This window comes from Ostrea edulis, chromosome 2, assembly GCF_947568905.1.
Source record: "Ostrea edulis chromosome 2, xbOstEdul1.1, whole genome shotgun sequence".
NCBI classification, from domain to species: Eukaryota; Metazoa; Mollusca; class Bivalvia; order Ostreida; family Ostreidae; genus Ostrea; species Ostrea edulis.
Genome location: NC_079165.1, coordinates 45,556,360 through 45,575,568, shown reverse-complemented (window position 1 = coordinate 45,575,568; position 19,209 = coordinate 45,556,360). Strand labels below are relative to the sequence as shown.

At 34.2% G+C, this 19,209-nt stretch overlaps 2 protein-coding genes across 2 annotated transcripts in view; one reads left to right on the top strand and one right to left on the bottom strand.

The window, feature by feature from the left end:
* LOC125681487 (actin-related protein 5-like) overlaps positions 1-8,663 on the top strand; it is a 25,319-nt gene extending 16,656 nt beyond the window's left edge. The window contains exons 13-19 of the mRNA XM_048921621.2: positions 315-423; positions 780-850; positions 1,243-1,337; positions 2,319-2,402; positions 4,859-4,976; positions 6,764-6,875; positions 8,479-8,663. Of these exons, the coding sequence (XP_048777578.1) occupies positions 315-423; positions 780-850; positions 1,243-1,337; positions 2,319-2,402; positions 4,859-4,976; positions 6,764-6,875; positions 8,479-8,645 (756 nt within the window). The 3' untranslated portion in view covers positions 8,646-8,663. The remainder of the gene's footprint in view (positions 1-314; positions 424-779; positions 851-1,242; positions 1,338-2,318; positions 2,403-4,858; positions 4,977-6,763; positions 6,876-8,478) is intronic.
* Positions 8,664-8,709: 46 nt separating this feature from the next.
* LOC125681485 (pre-mRNA-splicing factor ATP-dependent RNA helicase DHX16-like) overlaps positions 8,710-19,209 on the bottom strand; it is a 34,401-nt gene continuing 23,901 nt past the window's right edge. Inside the window, exons 13-18 of the mRNA XM_048921619.2 lie at positions 17,611-17,730; positions 16,439-16,579; positions 15,130-15,479; positions 10,401-10,725; positions 9,417-9,593; positions 8,710-9,289 (exon numbers count right to left, since the gene is read on the bottom strand). Of these exons, the coding sequence (XP_048777576.1) occupies positions 9,152-9,289; positions 9,417-9,593; positions 10,401-10,725; positions 15,130-15,479; positions 16,439-16,579; positions 17,611-17,730 (1,251 nt within the window). The 3' untranslated portion in view covers positions 8,710-9,151. The remainder of the gene's footprint in view (positions 9,290-9,416; positions 9,594-10,400; positions 10,726-15,129; positions 15,480-16,438; positions 16,580-17,610; positions 17,731-19,209) is intronic.

The following is a 19,209-nucleotide window of genomic DNA, read 5'->3' as shown; positions in this document are numbered from 1 at the left end:
AACCATTGAAGCATTGAAGCATCTCCGAAAAAGTTCCTGGACAAAAAACGTGTAAACAATAATGAAATGATAAAAAAAGTAATATTCATGACGACTTCTTGTGTGGACAAACAACACTTTCTGTGGTGTTTTTATAACTTAAATTACAGTGTCTCTTTTTATTCCCTGAAAGTTTCATGTCTCAGTTTAAAAGCTTTCTACACAAAAAGGAGTGGACAAAGAAAAACAAAAAAATTGAAATAGTATCCAATTCATATCGAACTCTGGGTGTGAACTAGGCATGAGTTATACTGTGGCACATGTAATCATTACAGAAACTGCTAGACATTCGCAATGCTAAAAAGCAAAGAAAAGCTGACTTGGCAAAGAGAAGGACTTATGCTTCACAACAAAGGATGAAAATGATCACACAGCTTGTCTCGGGTATATCAAATTTATTTACATCTATGTATTAAAAAACTTTGAACTTAAGACTAAATTTATTTTACAATAATTAACAAACAAGCTCTACAATTTATATTATGTCTTTGATGTGAGGGAGTCGTTGATGTAAGAAGAAACTAGAATACACAGGGTAACCCACATGTATGAGTGAGTGATCCTTGTTACCCTCCAACATACAACCACTGCCAGGGTTGTCCAGTGGTTAAAACTCTCACTGGTGCCACCGGTTCTATCCTTACGATCGACAGTGGTTGTATGTGTATATCTAGTATATTAAATGTAAGGCAAAATTCATGTATCACATGATGGGTTGAACAGATCAATTATTTTAACAGGTGGATCTAAGAAGAAAAAAGAGGATACATTTGGTCAAAATGATGCTGACTGGGAAGTCTACAAAGAAATTGTTAAGTGTTTTATTACTCCGGTGTTCATTGTAAACAAATCTTAATTTGCATGTGAGAAATATCTGCTAGATTTTTATGATCAACCTGACTCCTTTTTGTCAGTATTTGTCATCACACACTAGTCATTTTGTTTATGCATTTATGCAGAAGGTCAACTAATTGGCTACTACCAAGTTTTACTTGTTGCTAACACATTTATCATTCCTAAATAAATGAAATGAACATTAAAATACTAAAATACTAGTGTGTGTGTTATGTGACATTGTACATGAGAAGGTAAAAGGGGAGTTAAATTTTACAAATCCATGATATATGGGCTTAACAAACACAGGATGGAAGTAAATTCTTTTGAGTTATTCCAGTGTGTGTAAGTATGTTTTTCATTTTGTAGCACCCTGAGAATGCTGACAGTGATTCTGAGGCTGACGAAGATAAACTCGAGGAGCTAGAGACTCTTCTGAAGGAACATGACCCAGAGTTCCAAAAGTAAGCACAGGAATTACATAGGCGTCTGTGAAATCCACGACCAGTACATGCATATCATATCTTATGGTGTTTTATTAACTGACTAGATCTAAAAGCTCAAGTTAGCTTTCCTATTGAAGTTTGTCAATTAAACTTTTCCCATTTTTTTGTTGCAAGAATAACAATAGATTTTGTGAAAATAATTTTCAAGCATTTATTGGTAGCGGTGTAGATGTTTGTTTTATCTACTCCCTTTGGGTCAGTGTAGTTCAGGTATATTGTAGCTAGGTTCGTTGATTTCTGCAGGAATCATTCATTTTCTTCTTTTCAATACTGGAAAATTCATCCAACATCCCTTGGAGATCCATTTACAGAGTGAACTAAGTACGTAGTTCAAAAGGTCTGATTTTAATGCAGATGTCAAATTCGTAATGGTTAGGCTAATGACTGTAACTACAGTTAAGGAGATCTCAATGTAGAGGAGGCCAAAATCAATTATTTGTATTGTCTAATATAATTCAGCAAATGGTTTATTTTTAGCCATCTATCAAAAAAACCCAAAAAACTTTGCAAGATGCACAGTTTAATACCAGTGCAATTAAAGTTGGGAAGAGCATTGAAATTACTTCCATAGAGAGCATTATAATTACTTTTGCTAGAACTCTAATCTGATGAGAGTTCTGTCCATTGTAACCACTTGTAATAAAGCTGATTTATTTTGATGAGGGAATCAGATTTCAATTATTCTAACCTGACACTTGAATTTTGGTGAGAAAAAACTCTGCAGTGTGTTGTATGAAAGGGGAATATTTGGTCTCTGTGACATCACCAATGTTCGTATTCATGAACAATAAGCATATCAGACATTTTTGAAATACCCTTTCAACATGTTGTTTGTAGTCTTTCTTCCTTAAAATGTTACCTTTCTTCCTTAAAATGTTACATTTGATTGAAGATCCTCCTTTGCATTGGGTGAATAGCTAATTATAATATTTGTTTTAGGGAAATGGACCAAACAATGGGACAGACGGGAGAATTTGATATTGCTGAATATTACAAGCTTCATCTGGCTGTTGAGAAAATCAGGTATATTGAGAGTACTAAAAGATAAGGAGTCAATTTACCTCACCTAAGTTTAAAGCTGAAGATAGTTTTTCTGGTGGTAATGTGTCCATTGTCTGGCTGTCTGTTGTTTGTAATCTGCACACATTTTAGACTTCTGAAGAACCATTGGATCAACATCAACCAAACTTTGCACAACAAAGTATTATTGGGTAAAAGGGATTTGTGTTTGTTTAGATAAAGGATCAAGACACTTCAAATGGAAGATTATTTAAAGATAGGGATTGAGTATTTAGAAAAAGGTATTTTAAATCCAACTGATCCAAGAAAGCCATCCTTCCATTATAATTCATTTTCCATTCATTATCTTTGCTACAAATGCACATATTCGATTATTTGGTAAATAGATACATCTGACATAAGAATATCCAGGTCAAGTTCTTATTTAGTTTTGGTCGAATAATTTTTGACAGTTGTGTCCATTGGACTTTCAAACAATTCAGTTTCCTCTCATTTTTTCAGGCACCCAGGGACATTTTCAATTGAAATTTGGGATATAGATAGGTCATGAGAATACACAGATAAAATTACTCTTAGGTTTTATTCAGATCATTTTTGGCAGAGTTATGCCCCTTGGATTTGGATTTAAAAAAAAAAAAAAAAAAAAAAAAAAAAAAAAAAAAAAGAATTCAGTTTATTATCTCAGTCATCATGAACATTTTGAATTGAAATTTGGGATGTAGTTTTGTCCTGAAAATATGCAGGTCAGGATTGTTTTGGTTTTAGTGGAATGATTTTGGGAAGACCTGAGCCACTTGGACTTTTGAAATTTTTTAAATTTCCTGCTCATTATCTGTCATAAATGGACACTTTGAAATGAAATTTGGGATGTAGATACATGTATGTCATGAGAATATGAGATCAAGTACTTATAAGTACATTGTATATGGGTCTGGTTGGATAATTTTTGGCAGAGTCATGGCCCTTGAGTGGGAGCATTCATGTCACTTTGACACATCTACTTCAAAGAAAGAAAATTCAGTGTCTAGAACAGCTTTCTTATAGAAAAGATATATTTGGACCATTCCCAGCACAACTAGCATGCTTTGAACATCTTTCCTCTGGAAAAGATATGTATGGACTTTTCCTAACAAGAGTATCATGCAATTTGAATTTGATGCCTGTAATGACCTTGGTTTAAAATCTCTTCACTGACATGGGATGTATTAATGTTGTACAGATTTCATACCATGCATAGAACACACAGGTTTTATTAGAGAGCAAAAGATTCAGGAAAGGGAAGGTCTCTCTTGTATGGAAATTTACATAGAGAATTACTATATCTATGGAACTGAAAGTTCATCACCAAGATGGTCAAACAGATATGTTATAATGATAGATATCATAAAATAGAATTCATAATATCCATTCTGGTATCGATGGTCCAGCACATTTTTGATTTGTATTTTTATTCCGTAAGTGAAATGGTAACTGATCGGTCGGAATTTTTGGTAAGGTGACATTTTATCTCTCTATTACGTTTTGCTATTCCATGTTTAATTGTATTTGCTGTGTAAAATATTTACTTTTTGATTTTATCAGAATAAGAACATGATGAAAGAATTTCATTTACTGTATTGTATAATTGTTTAAGGTCTCAAACAACTGAATTTTTTGTTTAAAAAAAAGCCCATACATGTGTAATTTGAAAGCATCCCTATCTAGTGTAGATTTAAGGAAAGCATTCCTACCTAGTGTAGATTTAAGGAAAGCATCCCTATCTAGTGTAGATTTAAGGAAAACATCCCTATTTAGTGTAGATTTAAGGAAACCATCCCTATCTAGTGTAGATTTAAGGAAACCATCCCTATTTAGTGTAGATTTAAGGAAACCATCCCTATTTAGTGTAGATTTAAGTTTGTTCCCATTATGAACCTTGGTGGCAGGATTGGGGCCACAATACAAACTAAAGTTTTACATAGAAATATAAATTATTGGGGCCACAATACAAGTTAAAAGTTTTACATAGAAATATATTTGAAAATTCTTTAAAAAGTACAATTTATCAAATTATCACTTATTATGCAAGGCTTCCTCATGTTGTCTTGTATTCACACAATGGGACACGGAGCAAAATGCCGGGCTACAATAACAGTTTCAAATTTTATATGGGAAAATGTTGTTTTGTAGCTTGTGGGTCTCTTACTGTCAAATACATGTATGCATGCACATCTACTTGAAATTATAACTTTCCCAAATGAAAGTCTTTTGAAATACATCTTCATGAACTGACCAATATCTTTTTCCACTAGTATATATTGTGTTTAAACACTTGGGAGGGGGGAATTGGTTTCAAGTTGAATTTTTTGCTGACTTTTCAATTCTTTGTTCTCTCTGAACAAACTGTGACAATTCATGTGTAATTCACATTTGTTTGAGCATGTGTAAAAACATTGTACTAGTCAAATTGTTTCTTTCAGAGTCCCGGAACTATTGTTTCAACCATCAATGATAGGAATTGAGCAAGCAGGGATTGCAGAAACCATGGACTTTGTTTTCAAGAAATTTGATACAGCAACTCAAAACAAACTAGCCCAGGTATTCCAGCCTTTTCTCACGAACCTTTGGGCCATATTCAACTGCACCTTGGGGGGGAATCACCAACTTGATGTCATATTCAAGAATATAAACGTTTTGGGAAAATATGAGATTTTAGTTTCTGATTATTTCAACAGTTTTTACTTGATAAAGGTCTTATGATCCAAAATTGTGATATCCCATGTTACTAGATTTTACTATTTGATGCAATGTCTCAGTTCAAACTTTACGCATATGATTATATTCCTCCCAATTGATATTAGGATCTAGTGCTTAAATGTACTCTGATTTTTTTACCTAGTCCTCATAGTTTAAGGATTATCTGCCATTCCCGTATGTTTCTACAGTATTACTATTCAGTATTGTTATAGGGTTTTTTCCTTCAATTATATGAATTTATGATTCTTCAGCACCTCAGAAGGTCGACCCTAATCTTGACTGAGATTCAGCTCAGCTGAATATATGGACTGACGCTTTGGCGAAGGCGTTAGTCCAAATATTCAGCCAAGCCGAATCTCGGCCGAGATTAGGGCGACCCCATTGGAAATAAGTCTTAGGGCTTTCATGGACTATCCTAGTACACCAACGTCATACTTATTTATTTATTTAAGGAGTGAAGCTAATTTTTACATGTTATACAATATAACATAACTTGGGGCAGTTTTTTGCTTTATAATCCGCAAAATTGTACTGAATTTTTACCTCAGCGTTTCGTGTACAAGTAGATATATGTCTTGTTTGATATAGAGAAAAAAATGTGCACATTTAGTTTCATTTATTTTCTATTTCTTAGTAGACTTGCAACTCAGCAATTCCACGTTGTGAATTAAAAAAAAAAGTAGTGCCGTTGTGGGTTGTCAAAGGGGGCATGTCCCCAGACCTAGTCTAATTTACATTTCATATAAGGATATTTGTACAATGAAGAACTAGATTCACTAATAGACTAATTTGCACCAATTCTTTAATTCAACATGATATAAATAACAAATTGAAATAGGAAATAAGTTTTGGGAATATGTAATCAATAAACAGGGTAGAAGACAAAGAATAATTTCATTTTCAGGGCCAGAAATGGCTAATGTCAGACTTAACTTTTTTAAATAATTGTATTTTTGTGTTTCTTGAGAAGGAAATTTTGATAGATTTTATGTACTTGTCTGATGGGCCATACAATGCCATGTCGAAGCCATTCGTCTGTCCATTAGTTTTCCTGTGTCTGGATCATAACTTGAACACTTTGAGGCTTTATGGGGGAAGGTGCGTCTTGACTTATAACTAGGTCACAGTGACCTCAATAAAGATTGATATGACCAAATATAGTAAAATAGGGCGAGGGAACATCCAAGCAGTGCCTTATCCACTATCAAACCCAAACATTTATGAGAGATGATGAACTTCATAAGATTAAAACCTGTTCATATACTAAAAATGTTGTCATGGCAAATTATCAACATATTTGAATAAATATACATTTGTTTTGCATAGTAAAGCATTCTGTTTTATCATAGAAAATTAGGAATAAGTATTACTTGTTCATAAGTTTTGTGTAGTTAGTGAATAATGTGTTACTGATTTTCATGTGATAAATTTTTGGAATTATCTGCATAAAATGGAGTTATTTAATTCTGCTAGTTTAGATTAGGCTGGAATGAAACTTGACAAATCTCAGTACCAAGTATAGATTGGTACCTCCTCTGGAAATTTTGGGTGTCTGCATCTTACTTAAAAATCCAGGTTACGGGCCCGAATCTTATGTTTCCTTCTTACCTTGTCTTTTTTGTCCTTAGAATGTGTTCATCACTGGTGGAAATGCCATGTTTGGTCATTTCAAAGAAAGACTGGAATGTGAGCTGCTCGCCATGAGACCCTTCCAATCAACATTTAATGTATCCATAGCAAGTATGTAGACATAAGGATAAAGCAAATAATCAACATTATTACATATTTTGATATTTCCCCCTATAGATTCTATAGAGTACCTTGGCTTTTACTGAGCTATAAAAGCCCACAATATAAATGGTTAATGGACTAGCTAATTTACTGAACTATTAAAGCCCACAATATAAATGGTTAATGGACTAGCTAATTTAGTGACCTATAAAAGCCCACAATATAAATGTTTAATGGACTAGCTAATTTACTGAGCTATTAAATCCCACAATATAAATGGTTAATGGACTAGCTAATTTAGTGACCTATAAAAGCCCACTATATAAATGGTTAATGGACTAGCTAATTTACTGGGCTATAAAAGCCCACAATATAAATGGTTAATGGACTAACTAACTTACTGGGCTAGAAAAGCCCACAATATAAATGGTTAATGGACTAGCTAATTTAGTGACCTATAAAAGCCCACAATATAAATGGTTAATGGACTAGCTAATTTACTGGGCTATAAAAGCCCACAATATAAATGGTTAATGGACTAGCTAATTTACTGAGCTATAAAAGCCCACAATATAAATGGTTAATGGACTAGCTAATTTACTGAACTATTAAAGCCCACAATATAAATGGTTAATGGACTAGCTAATTTACTGGGCTATAAAAGCCCACAATATAAATGGTTAATGGACTAGCTAATTTACTGAGCTATAAAAGCCCACAATATAAATGGTTAATGGACTAGCTAATTTACTGGGCTATAAAAGCCCACAATATAAATGGTTAATGGACTAGCTAATTTACTGAGCTATAAAAGCCCACAATATAAATGGTTAATGGACTAGCTAATTTAACTCAATCTTGACATCACACATTCAACACATCTGTTATCAAATAATAATGGACATTACACTTTGTCTGTGACCGAAAATATTAACGAATATGCATTTTTAGAATTAGAAGTGCACAAAATTTGTGTTATGTTTTACAAACATTTGTTTTTACTTTGCATTGGAAAATCTAAGATGTATTTGAGGGACTTCAGATTGGTTCTAATAAAAATCTCTGGTGATCAAGTTTCTGAAGGCCATAGGCCTCATTTCTACTGGTACCATTTCTTTTGAGTTTCATGAAGTGCCTGTGACAGATAATGAATTGATTTTTCTTCACCTAATCTGTCAAGCAAGACAGTTTTCTGCTGTCTAAAAAAAGATCAAAGTGTCAATTAAGTAGATGTAACCCGATTAACCATAAACCCTGCATGTGATATGATTAACTATTATAAGCTCTATATGTAATTCGATTAACTACATCCTCTTAATGAAACTGATTAGCCAAAGACTTAACCTGATTAAATGTAAGCTGAGAGGGCTGTGATTTATTCTGGATGCATTTTATTTAAAATTCATATCCATGTGATGTAGCTTTATTATTATTTTTTTTAAATTTTAATATCTAGTTTATTTTTGTATCTAGTTTAGCAAAATAGGTACTTGGACATGTGTAATCTCTGATTACAGTCATGGCTATGTTTATCACCCTCTTTAAACATTCAGAAAATAGTACATCAGTGCTTTGAACATAAAAGTCTTCCAATTTGTAAACATATTTTCAGACAATCCCATTCTTGATGCTTGGTCTGGAGCCAGGAAGTTAGCCTTATCTCCCTTGCTGACGACAAGCAGTATCACAAAAGCTGAGTACGAAGAGAAAGGCAGTGAATACATGAAAGAACATTGTGCATCAAACCGATATTTCCAAACTCCTGCATCAAACAAATAAATCATTGAATATTTGTCAGCAGTTGTGTTTTCTAATTCCTTTATTAGAAAAAAGCAAACTCAAGTTATTTTCAGTGAGTTTATTGAGTTTCATGTTGCTCACTGCTGCCTGTTCCTTTAGAATACAGATTAGGTTGTTTACAGATAATGTATGTACTGAGCAGTCTGTCAAATTAACATTATCAAAATACTTCGTGAATCTGGTGTGTCGTGATAATGAATCGTTTTTGAACAAACACCATTAAACTTACAAAATGGACCCAATTTCTTTTAAATTGTTTTTCATAACAACTAAAGAAATATTCTCTCTTTCTCTTTCACACACATACATACACACACACACACAAAGACACGCACACACACACACACACAGCTGATCAAAGTCTTCATTATGACAGAATTACAGTATGTAAAACAGTTGTTGAAAAATACAAACGATTTAAATCTTCACGCACATCATTATAAACCAACAATACAGAAGCTCAATATGGACTGATCAGTCGACATTTAGTATGTTCTTGTCATTTCTTCTCTCGACTTTCCAGCCCCTTTTGGCATTTTCCTCTTGGATGTGTCTTCAAGTTCTTTCTGCTTGTAGTAATGGGGTGCAACTTCCAGCAGCCATGAATTCTCAATTTCAATCACCTTATGTAATTCAAAATAATCCTCTTATTTAATTCATTTAAAGAGAATAAAAACATCAAAGCAATATGGCTGACATATTTTTTCCAAATACATGAATCTCTACAACTAAGTCCTTGCTGTTACTAACCTGTCTCATGAATTCTTTGGTTGTAAATACAAGTTCATGATAGATAAGCCACTTTGGTCGATCCTCGTACATGCTACTGTTCGGATGTACCATGACCGTCTGGTGATGTTTGACAGTTCTATAATTACCTCCCTTGTCTAATCGAGCCGTGTGGTAAAAATAGCCAGCTGTTATTGCCTGACATAGAAGATATCTTTGGTAAAAAAAACATTAAAGTCGTGTATATGTCTTTGACATTTCAATATTATCACTAAAGGCAATGTCAACTGGAACTAAAAGATATTGCTCGTGCACTCTAGGGGTTTTTCACAGGACAAAGACAATCCGATAATTCCAATAAGAGAAGAGCCAAAATATGTAGTGCGATAATGGAAGCGCATCTTGGTAAGGAAAATGGCAAAACAGAGTCATAAAAGTGTCACATTGTTGGTTTATAAAACAAGCTACTCCCACTGACATAAAAAACCCGGAGAGTGAATGAGCGACAGTCAGGTGATATAGTTTTGCTTACTAAAGAAGCCACTTAATTGTCCATTTGGGAAGTATACGTTAATAATCAATCCAATAAATGTAAGCAAGAAAGGATTCGAACTAAAAGTGAAACCTAGTAGGAAAAACATTTACTTAGGGAAATGAACTGGCGTGAGTGTTCAAATTAAACTTCTTAAGTGAGAAAATAGCGGTTGAAGTGAGCGGGTATGAAGAATGGTGTCTTTCCTTGTTTATTTTTCCTAGGGGGATGTCTTGATTTTTCTATACAAACCCCTGTGGTCAAACTAGTACATATAATAGCATAAAAATAATTATGTTTTTATGAAACTTGTATGAAAAAACAGCTCAATAACCATGCATTAACAACTGCTGGCAAATTGAATACATTACATGAAGTATTATGTATGAATAAACTACAGTTAACAGTATGTAAAACATGGAGTACCTTGTGAATTATCACAAAATCAAACGGGATTTAAAAACATGGCTTACCTTACGAATGCCCACAGACTCCCCAGGATTTGAGGTGATCTCTATCTCTACTCTTTCCATTAGTCCTTCCAGCTGGTCTCGGATGTCTCGGGCTCTCTTCATGGATCGATGCTGAATGAAATTTTCATAACACCACTGTGTGGAGAAAGCTGTCTCTTCCCACTGATCATACACATTTAATAAGGTCAAGTGATCACCTCCCGGGCGAAAGAAATTTACTCTAGCCGTGTCAGCGTGCACTACTTTGTCTTTTGGGCGATAAAACACAGCATTGTTCACAGATAACATGGCACATATTGTCAGGATTTCTTTTGAACACTTGTATCTGGAATACAAATCAAAACATATCCCTTTAGCATCTGGCCTTCTTGCTCTGCCATGAATTGGGGACACGAACTATGACCAAAGCATTGTTTGAGATGACTTGCATAAAATTCAAAGTAAATTCACAGATAAAACAATATTTGAATGCAATTCATACAAACAGCTACAATCCCTGCAATATATAGTCATGGACATGGCTACCATTCTAATTCCTGTGACCATGGCCTATCATACATGACCTTGACAAGATAAGACATAACCGGGTTGTTGGTCAATTGCCATGTTTCGGTCTGGTATGAGTATACAATGTAGTTTTTCAATTACAAATAATTTTTTTTTGAATTTTTCTTCAGTGACTTTAGTAAGGTATCAGGACAAATACACAGATTCAAAAAACCTTTCAGAATCTGTAAAGTATAATTCTCTCTTTGTTGGACCATAATGCAGTTTGTATTCTTTTCAAACGTGATTCTCATCTTGTCAACATGACCTAACTCTGAAAAATAACATACTGTCCATTTATAAACAAGAGGCCCAAGGGCCTAGAATCGCTCTTCTGATAAATTGTACAACCCCACTATTTCTATTCTTAGCCTCTTAGTATTCTAAATCTTTAGTTAAATCCTAAGAATTCAAAAAAGTAGGTCAATGTGACCTACTTTTTGGTTTACACATTTTGAGAACCCAAGAAATATCAACTGACAAAGTTTGATGATTTTAAGCCAATTAGTATCTGAATATTGAAATATAGCTGTCAAATTCCAATCGTAGGTCATGGTGACCTACTTTTTGGTCAGCGAACTCCGAACATGCAAGACCCATCAACTGACAAAGTTTGATGACTGTAGGTCAAATAGTATCTGAAATATATAAATATAGGTGTTCAATTCCAAAAGTAGGTCAAGTTGACCTACTTTTTGGTCGAAACCCTTCGAACATGCAAGACCCATCAACTGACAAAGCTTGATGACTGTAGGTCAAATAGTATCTGAAATATATAAATATAGCCGTCAAATTCCAAAAGTAGGTCAAGGTGACCTACTTTTTGGTCGACACACTTCGTAGACTCAAGATGCATCAACTGTCAAAGTTTGATGATTGTAGGTCAATTAGTGACTGAAATATATAAATATAACTGTCAAATGCCAAAAGTAGGTCACAGTGACCTACTTTTTGGTCGATACACTCCGAAGACTCAAGATGCATCAACTGACAAACTTTGATGATTGTAGGTCAAATAGTGTCTGAAATATAGTAATTTAGCTGTCAAATACCAAAAGTAGGTCACGGTGACCTACTTTTTGGTCGACACAAACCGAAGACTGAAGACGCATCAACTGACAAAGTTTGATGATCCTAGGTTTTACAGTGCCCAAAATATGCATCTAAAATTGAAAATGTGAAATTTGAATATCTGCAAAATTCAAAAAGTAGGTCACTGTGACCTACTTTTTTATAAATATGTTTCAAGGCCTCAAGATGCATCAACTTACAAGATTTGATGATTCTAAACCTCTCGGTATTTGAAATAACAACTTAAAATATATCTATAAATGATAAGCCATAAAATTCAGAAAGTAGGTCACGGTGACCTATTTTTCAGTTGACGCATTTTAAGGTCCCATGATCCACCAACTGACAAGTTTTGATGATCATAGGCTTCAAAGTGTCCAAGATATGCATCAAAATTAATTTTAAAATAAATACCTGCAAAATTCAAAAAGTAGGTCACCGTGACCTACTTTTGAGACAACTTGACACAAGGTCCTAAGATGCATCAACTGTCAAAATTTGATGATCCTAGTCCTTATAATGACTAAAATATCTAAGATTTAAGGAATTTAAAAAATTTATAAATTTAGGTCAACTTTGAAGTGACCTTGAGACCACGCCCTTTGCCCCAGGGTAATGCCTTGAACGATTTTTAATCTACAACATATCCTCATCCTTATGTGTAAGTTTGGTGATAATCTGCTCTGTGGTTCTTGAGAAGAAGATTTTTTAGCAACCACCACTTTTGTTTGTATTTTCCTGATTATCTCCCCTTGTTAAAGGGTCACATCCCTCTATTTAGTATGTATGAAAGCCCTTGGGCCAATGATACCCTGTAACAAATTTGAAAAAAATTGGCCAAGGGGTTCTTGAGTTATAGCCCTTTTTCTAAAAAGTTTACGCACACCGCACAAATGGCCATAGCATTAGCTCTTTGAGCCTTCGGCTCAGAAGAGCTAATAACCTCTATACCACGTGTGACAATTTTTTCTTTGGTATAAAAAAAAGAAATTTCCTTTTTTTTTCTCTCCAAGTAATCTTGACCTTATCCATGACCTTGAATCAGGTCATATGACACTGGATATAAGTAATATGTGTACAGTATGAGCATCTATGTTGCTTTGTTACATATTTCAAAACTTTTTCTCCCAGTGACGTTTAATCTTTTCCAAATGTCCTTAAACAAATGTTATGATATACCAGTCATAAGCATTACTTGTGTAGAATATGACCCTCTACCACTGTGTATCACTGACACCGGATATTGCTACCAGTTGAAGCGAGAATGCTTAAAGTAATAACACACCAAGATGTGGATTTCTTCCTTTTATCGCAATTCACCTTTGAATTAGAACGCTTTGGCCGATATCGTATTGCGTTGTGTGACGACACAATTGAATATGTTTCTAATACAATTGCGAAATGCAACAGAAACTCTCATTGGTCCATATGTGTAAGTCCGTCCAAATTCCCTTATACGGGAGTAGTCGGCATTAGAAAACATGACGGCCAGATGGATACAAACTTCAAAGGAAGAAAGAGAAAAAGTTGTATTCTTGTGTTGTTGTCTCATAAATTCAATATCAAAAAATTCCTAACATATTTTCCTACTATACTTGTGTCCAAGCATACCTTCAAATATTTATTAAAGCCCCATACGACCCTAAAACTCACAGCTTTTGATGATTTCCTTCGTTGATTTCGTTGACGTAGCCATGTTAGGTAGCCAGTCAATTCGAATCCCGGTTCATTTCCATACTGGCACAATAGCGTCTAGATGTGAACTAATACCCCCACAAATATTTTAGCTAAATATTTCAAATAATATATCATCCCAGTTCCATTAAATGATAATTATTCAAATAGCTAAACTCACGGCAATGCGGCCGGTCTCCATCTCTGCCACACGAGTGTTAAGGACCACAATGGGCTTATCAAGAGCTTATTTTACCTTTACAAAAACTATATTTTTTAAAAAATTTCTATTAATTATTCGTGTTGATAATAAATGAAGAGCGAATACATAACTTACAACCAATTTTATGAATAGATACCAATAGCAAGCTCGTTCGAATTGACCGGCTACCTAACATGGCTACGTCAACAAACGAAATCATTTCAAGCTGCGAGTTTTCGGGTCGTGCGTGGCTTTAATGAATATTTGAAGGTATGTTTGGACACAAGTGTAGTAGGAAAATATGTTCAGATTTTTTTATATTGAATTTATGAGACAGCAACACAAGAATACACTGATAACGCGATATCAGCTAGGCCTCAACCGTGCGCAGCTTTTTGTGTCCCGTAAATCGAAGGTTTTTACAAGAACTGGATCTGTAGCTCTGTTCCGTCACAATATTTTGTTCAGAGAGCTACAGTTCTCCAGCTAGTAATTTTCTTGTCCGTCCATCTTATCTGATCACTGGTCACCCTGAATGAACTCGAGAAAAAGGGCGGGCTGTAATCGGCCAATGAAAACTCTTGTTGTATTACATCAAACATGTCATTCAAACTGTGCGATCGTCTCATTCAATTGTGTCGTCACACAACGCAATACTATATCGGGTAAAGCGTTCTAATTCAAAGGTGAATTGCGATAAACCACTTTTTATACATTTGCTGATGTTACCCACTTGTTGGAATGTTTCAACAATGTACAGACTTATTGTCAATGACTTAGAATTACACAAAATGATGTGGATTTCGCTTCAATTGGTAGCAATATCTGGTTTCGGTGATACACAATGTCTACGGTGCTGAATAATTTAGGAATAAGAATAGACCTCGTGCTTTCTCCATTTACAAATCAAGGGAGAGGAAATCTAAAATTCCTTATGTACAACATTTTAACCAGTCACTGGGAGGGATGTGTATGTGTTATCAATTTCAATTAATACACATGTAGGGATGCTATATTACATAAAGATCTGGGTTCTTGCTGGTTTTAAAAGCATTTTGAGCACTTCAGGGAGTATTCTGTGTTTCATGGGGAATATCCCTCTATCTGGAGCCCTTGTTACTTTGTAACAAATCAATAGCAATAAAATACATTTACAAGGCACCTGAAAGTGCAAATTAGCATCAATAGTAACTTGTTAAAATTCACATTTCCTTCATTTTCATCCATTACACTTACTGCTCTGAAGCCAAAATGCTTTTAGACAACATGGGATCAACTGGAAATTCAGCCATCTTCCTTCCCAATTTGGTGAGTTCGCCTCGATGGTTTAACGCCCCCAGAGCATACAACTGTTCAAGTGCTAACACCAGAGTTTCATGTGGTGGAGGGTCCATGAAATCGAAATGGATCAAGTCATTTATTCCCAAACTTTTCAAAAGTAACACAACATTTCCCAGGTTAGTCCTCTGAATTTCTGGGACGGTATTATCATCCAGTTCATGTTTGTATGCCCATGCTGTATACAGTCTGAAGCACTTTCCTGCTGAAACTCGGCCCGCTCTTCCTGCTCTCTGATTGGAGGAAGCCTGGAAAGAATCAACAGATGCACGTTTAAAAGTTAGAAGTGATTTTTTTCTTTTATCACAAGTTTGCTTCCATATTCAAATGTGAAATGAGTATTACATAATATTTTTATCCACCTCATTTCATTGTGTGTTTCCTATCTCCTCACCAAGAGATCAATATAAAATCACATCCTTATCACAAAACATGCATGATCCTACATTTATCGTCAATCTTTCATTTTTATACATTTGATAGAGGAGAATTTTTTAGATGAAAGGCTGGTGTAATAAACTATTGCAACTTCTCGGGGTCTTTCCGGCAAGCTCTGAAAAAGCACCTCGAATGTATTACCTTCACTGAAAGTACAAACTCTGTACAAAATGGACACCTCTAACCATTGTGTGGGTCAATAATTAGTGATTATTAACATATTTTAGACTTACTATGGGGAGATCTCATCATTTCTAGTAAATATTTATTGAATAAAAGACAATCGATAATCTTTTATTGTTGCATTTTGTTTTGATATAAAAATGGAGGTTAATGAAATACATTCGAGGTTGTTTTTCAACTTGCCAGAAAGGCCTGAGAATTTGCGATTGGTTTTGACTATGTTTTAGTTTTAACTCTACTTTGAAATTTATGTGAAAAAATGAGGACCTCTTTCGTTTTCTTCATTTTGCCTGATTCTCTGAGACTAGTACTGAATTAAACAAAACCTTAGATATAGGTGTGACAATGAGCGATTCAACAAAACCTTAGATATAGGTGTGACAATGAGCGATTAACAAAACCTTAGATATAGGTGTGACAATGAACGATTAACAAAACCTTAGATATAGGTGTGACAATGAGCGATTAACAAAACCTTAGATATAGGTGTGACAATGAACGATTAACAAAACCTTAGATATAGGTGTGACAATGAGCGATTAACAAAACCTTAGATATAGGTGTGACAATGAACGATTAACAAAACCTTAGATATAGGAGTGACAATGAGCGACTCCATTCCTGTCCTGGCATTGTAGCTGTTCTGTTTGCAGAATCCCGGATCAATTACGTACTTGATTCCATCTATTGTGAGAGAAGTCTCGGCAATATTTGTGGCCAAAACTACCTGCAATTACATGAACAAATAGTTCATTCCTGAATTTCAAAGTATGATGGTACATCAGGAATAATGTATTGTCACTGTTTTTTGAGAAATGAGAAGCCAGTAGGTGCTAGGGTATATGATAATATGCTGGCAAACTTGTATAAAATCAATACAAAAGATGTTAAATGTTAACGTTGACACTGAATGTAAAATGTTTATTCCTAAACTTAAAAAATTCTTTGAAAATAAATTCTTTTCTGAACTTCAACATATTAACAACACTCAAAGTGGTAAGCTCTCATTTTATAGTACATTATTCAACCATGATGTTATGAAACTAGAAGTCCAACCATATTTATGTCTTCCACTTCCTAAGAATTTAGTTTCTTATCTTACCAAATTAAGAATAAGTGCACATAAATTGTATGTAGAAACAGGTCGATATTGTAATCCTGTCATTCCTAAAGAAAATAGATTTTGTTTTCATTGTCAAACTATTGTTGAAGATGAAAAACATTTTTTACTTGATTGTCCTGTGTATGAACATATTAGAAAAATGCATTCAAAACTACTAGATATTAATACCTTATTTTGTTTACTAAATCCACATAACCTTGTATCTACAAAACAAACCTGTCTATACATCAGAGACTGTTTTAATGTTAGAAATAAGTTTTCAACAGTTTGATATTTTGTAATGTATCAATATATATGTGTATCTATGTATGGCTAACAACACATTCTTATACATGTATAATGTGCTTTAGTGCCAATAAAGAATTGAATTGAAAAATTGAATATTCATTTAACTGGTGGATGCCACTTAATTTATGTAGCAGTCAACTAGTGACCACCACTTATTATCTGGCAGTTGTCATATTAACTAAGTGGCTTCACCTAATTTCTAGACACCATTGAATAATTTGATAGGTGTTGGTTCTGGCGAACTGCATGTAGTTTACAATCTTATTTCTCAACAAATGTTCCCTGATGTACAATGTTGACAGATGAATTCCGTTTTGCCATGGTAGAATACCATGACTATGGAGTACCTTTCTTGCACCAGGAGGGGTAGGTTCAAATATCTTGGCTTGCATGTCCGATGGAAGATTGGCATATATAGGAAGGATGAGAAGCTCCTTGATTTTGCTTCCCAGTTTCTTGGTTCTTTCCTAAGTAAATAGTACAAAGATATCACATTACTAGTTTACTGTAGGAAAATGATAAAATGTTTTCCATTTTACAGAAATAGTATCAATAGTAAAATGAAAGGGGGTGGGAAATCAGGAAAATAAGGCAGGGAAGCCCAAGGCACGATAATTCACAAGAAATTCCAGGGTTTTTATTCATATTGTTGAGTTTTTGTTTTCACCTGGCTAAGCTTTTTTTGACAATTCACATTACAATAATTGCATGAAGTGGTTTACAGTGTTTTATAATTGATTGTTCTACACTGAGGTTTTGTCTTATTTCATTGATGAATGTTATGTAATTGCATAGACCAGTTTCTTTTTGAGTCTCCGACTCTTCTCTTTTTCATTCACTGTGGGGTGACTTCAACTGGAACTATAGTATATGTATATTCTCATTGATTCAAGTAAGTTTAGTAACAGCCAATCAAGTAAAGTTCCTACTAAAGTTACCTCCTTTCAACTTGGACCTCAACCTGAGTCAAATGTAGCTTCCAGTCAGGATTGATAGATTTAAAATTTCAAAGATTGGAGAGAGAGAGAGAGAGAGAAAGAGAGAGAGAGAGAGAGAGAGAGAGAGAGGGGGGTCTTTGTAAGTGGAAAAAAAAAATCAGATGTGTACAATTTAGTTACCCATCAAAATATCTTAGTGGACTTTGATTAATGGTTTTGGAAAGTATAATCTGTTTTTTATTGGTCAATTCACGACAGAAATAATCATAATTGATAATTGTTGAAATTGATAACTGCTGTTTTTTCCCCCTTTTTCCCCCTAGTATGAATAATTAAAATATAAAATGACATTGTTCAACTGAAGGCAATTCTGTTCCTTTCACAGCAACATTTGCATCAGCTGTTGAATCCTGCTGCCCAATCCCATCATATTATTTGAATAAATATTGTTTTAAAAATCAAATCGGCTGTTGAATATTATGGAATTTTAAAATTGTCAACAAATTTTTTATGAAGTGAAAAAAGAAAAGGAAACTTGTCAGTCATTGTCTAATTTACTTGGATACACACTATGATTATTCAACTGTAATCGCTTCATTTATTACACAGAATTTATTTTTAGAAAAAAATTGTCACGATTGCAAGCAATCTACTTAAAATTAGCTGTTTTGAATCCGTAGTAGATTTAATTTTAATTAGATAGGATAGTAAGACCTATAGTGCCAGTTGAAGTCTCTCATGGAGACAGTGTCAAGGGGTTGTTATCTTGAAATGAGATCACCATTTCACTTCCTTATTTGAGTTTATATATGTAATTGCCTGCACTGCATATACTCTTAGACAATCCAATATCATTAGAATACACAAATGCTTTACCATTAACTTCCCTTTCTCATCCGCTGTATGATTTAGATTAAAGTGAATCAAGTTTGTCACGTTTTTCTGGTAAAATAAAGAACTCTAGAAACAGTAAAACACTTGTAAATTCAAAATAAAGTCATTGAACTT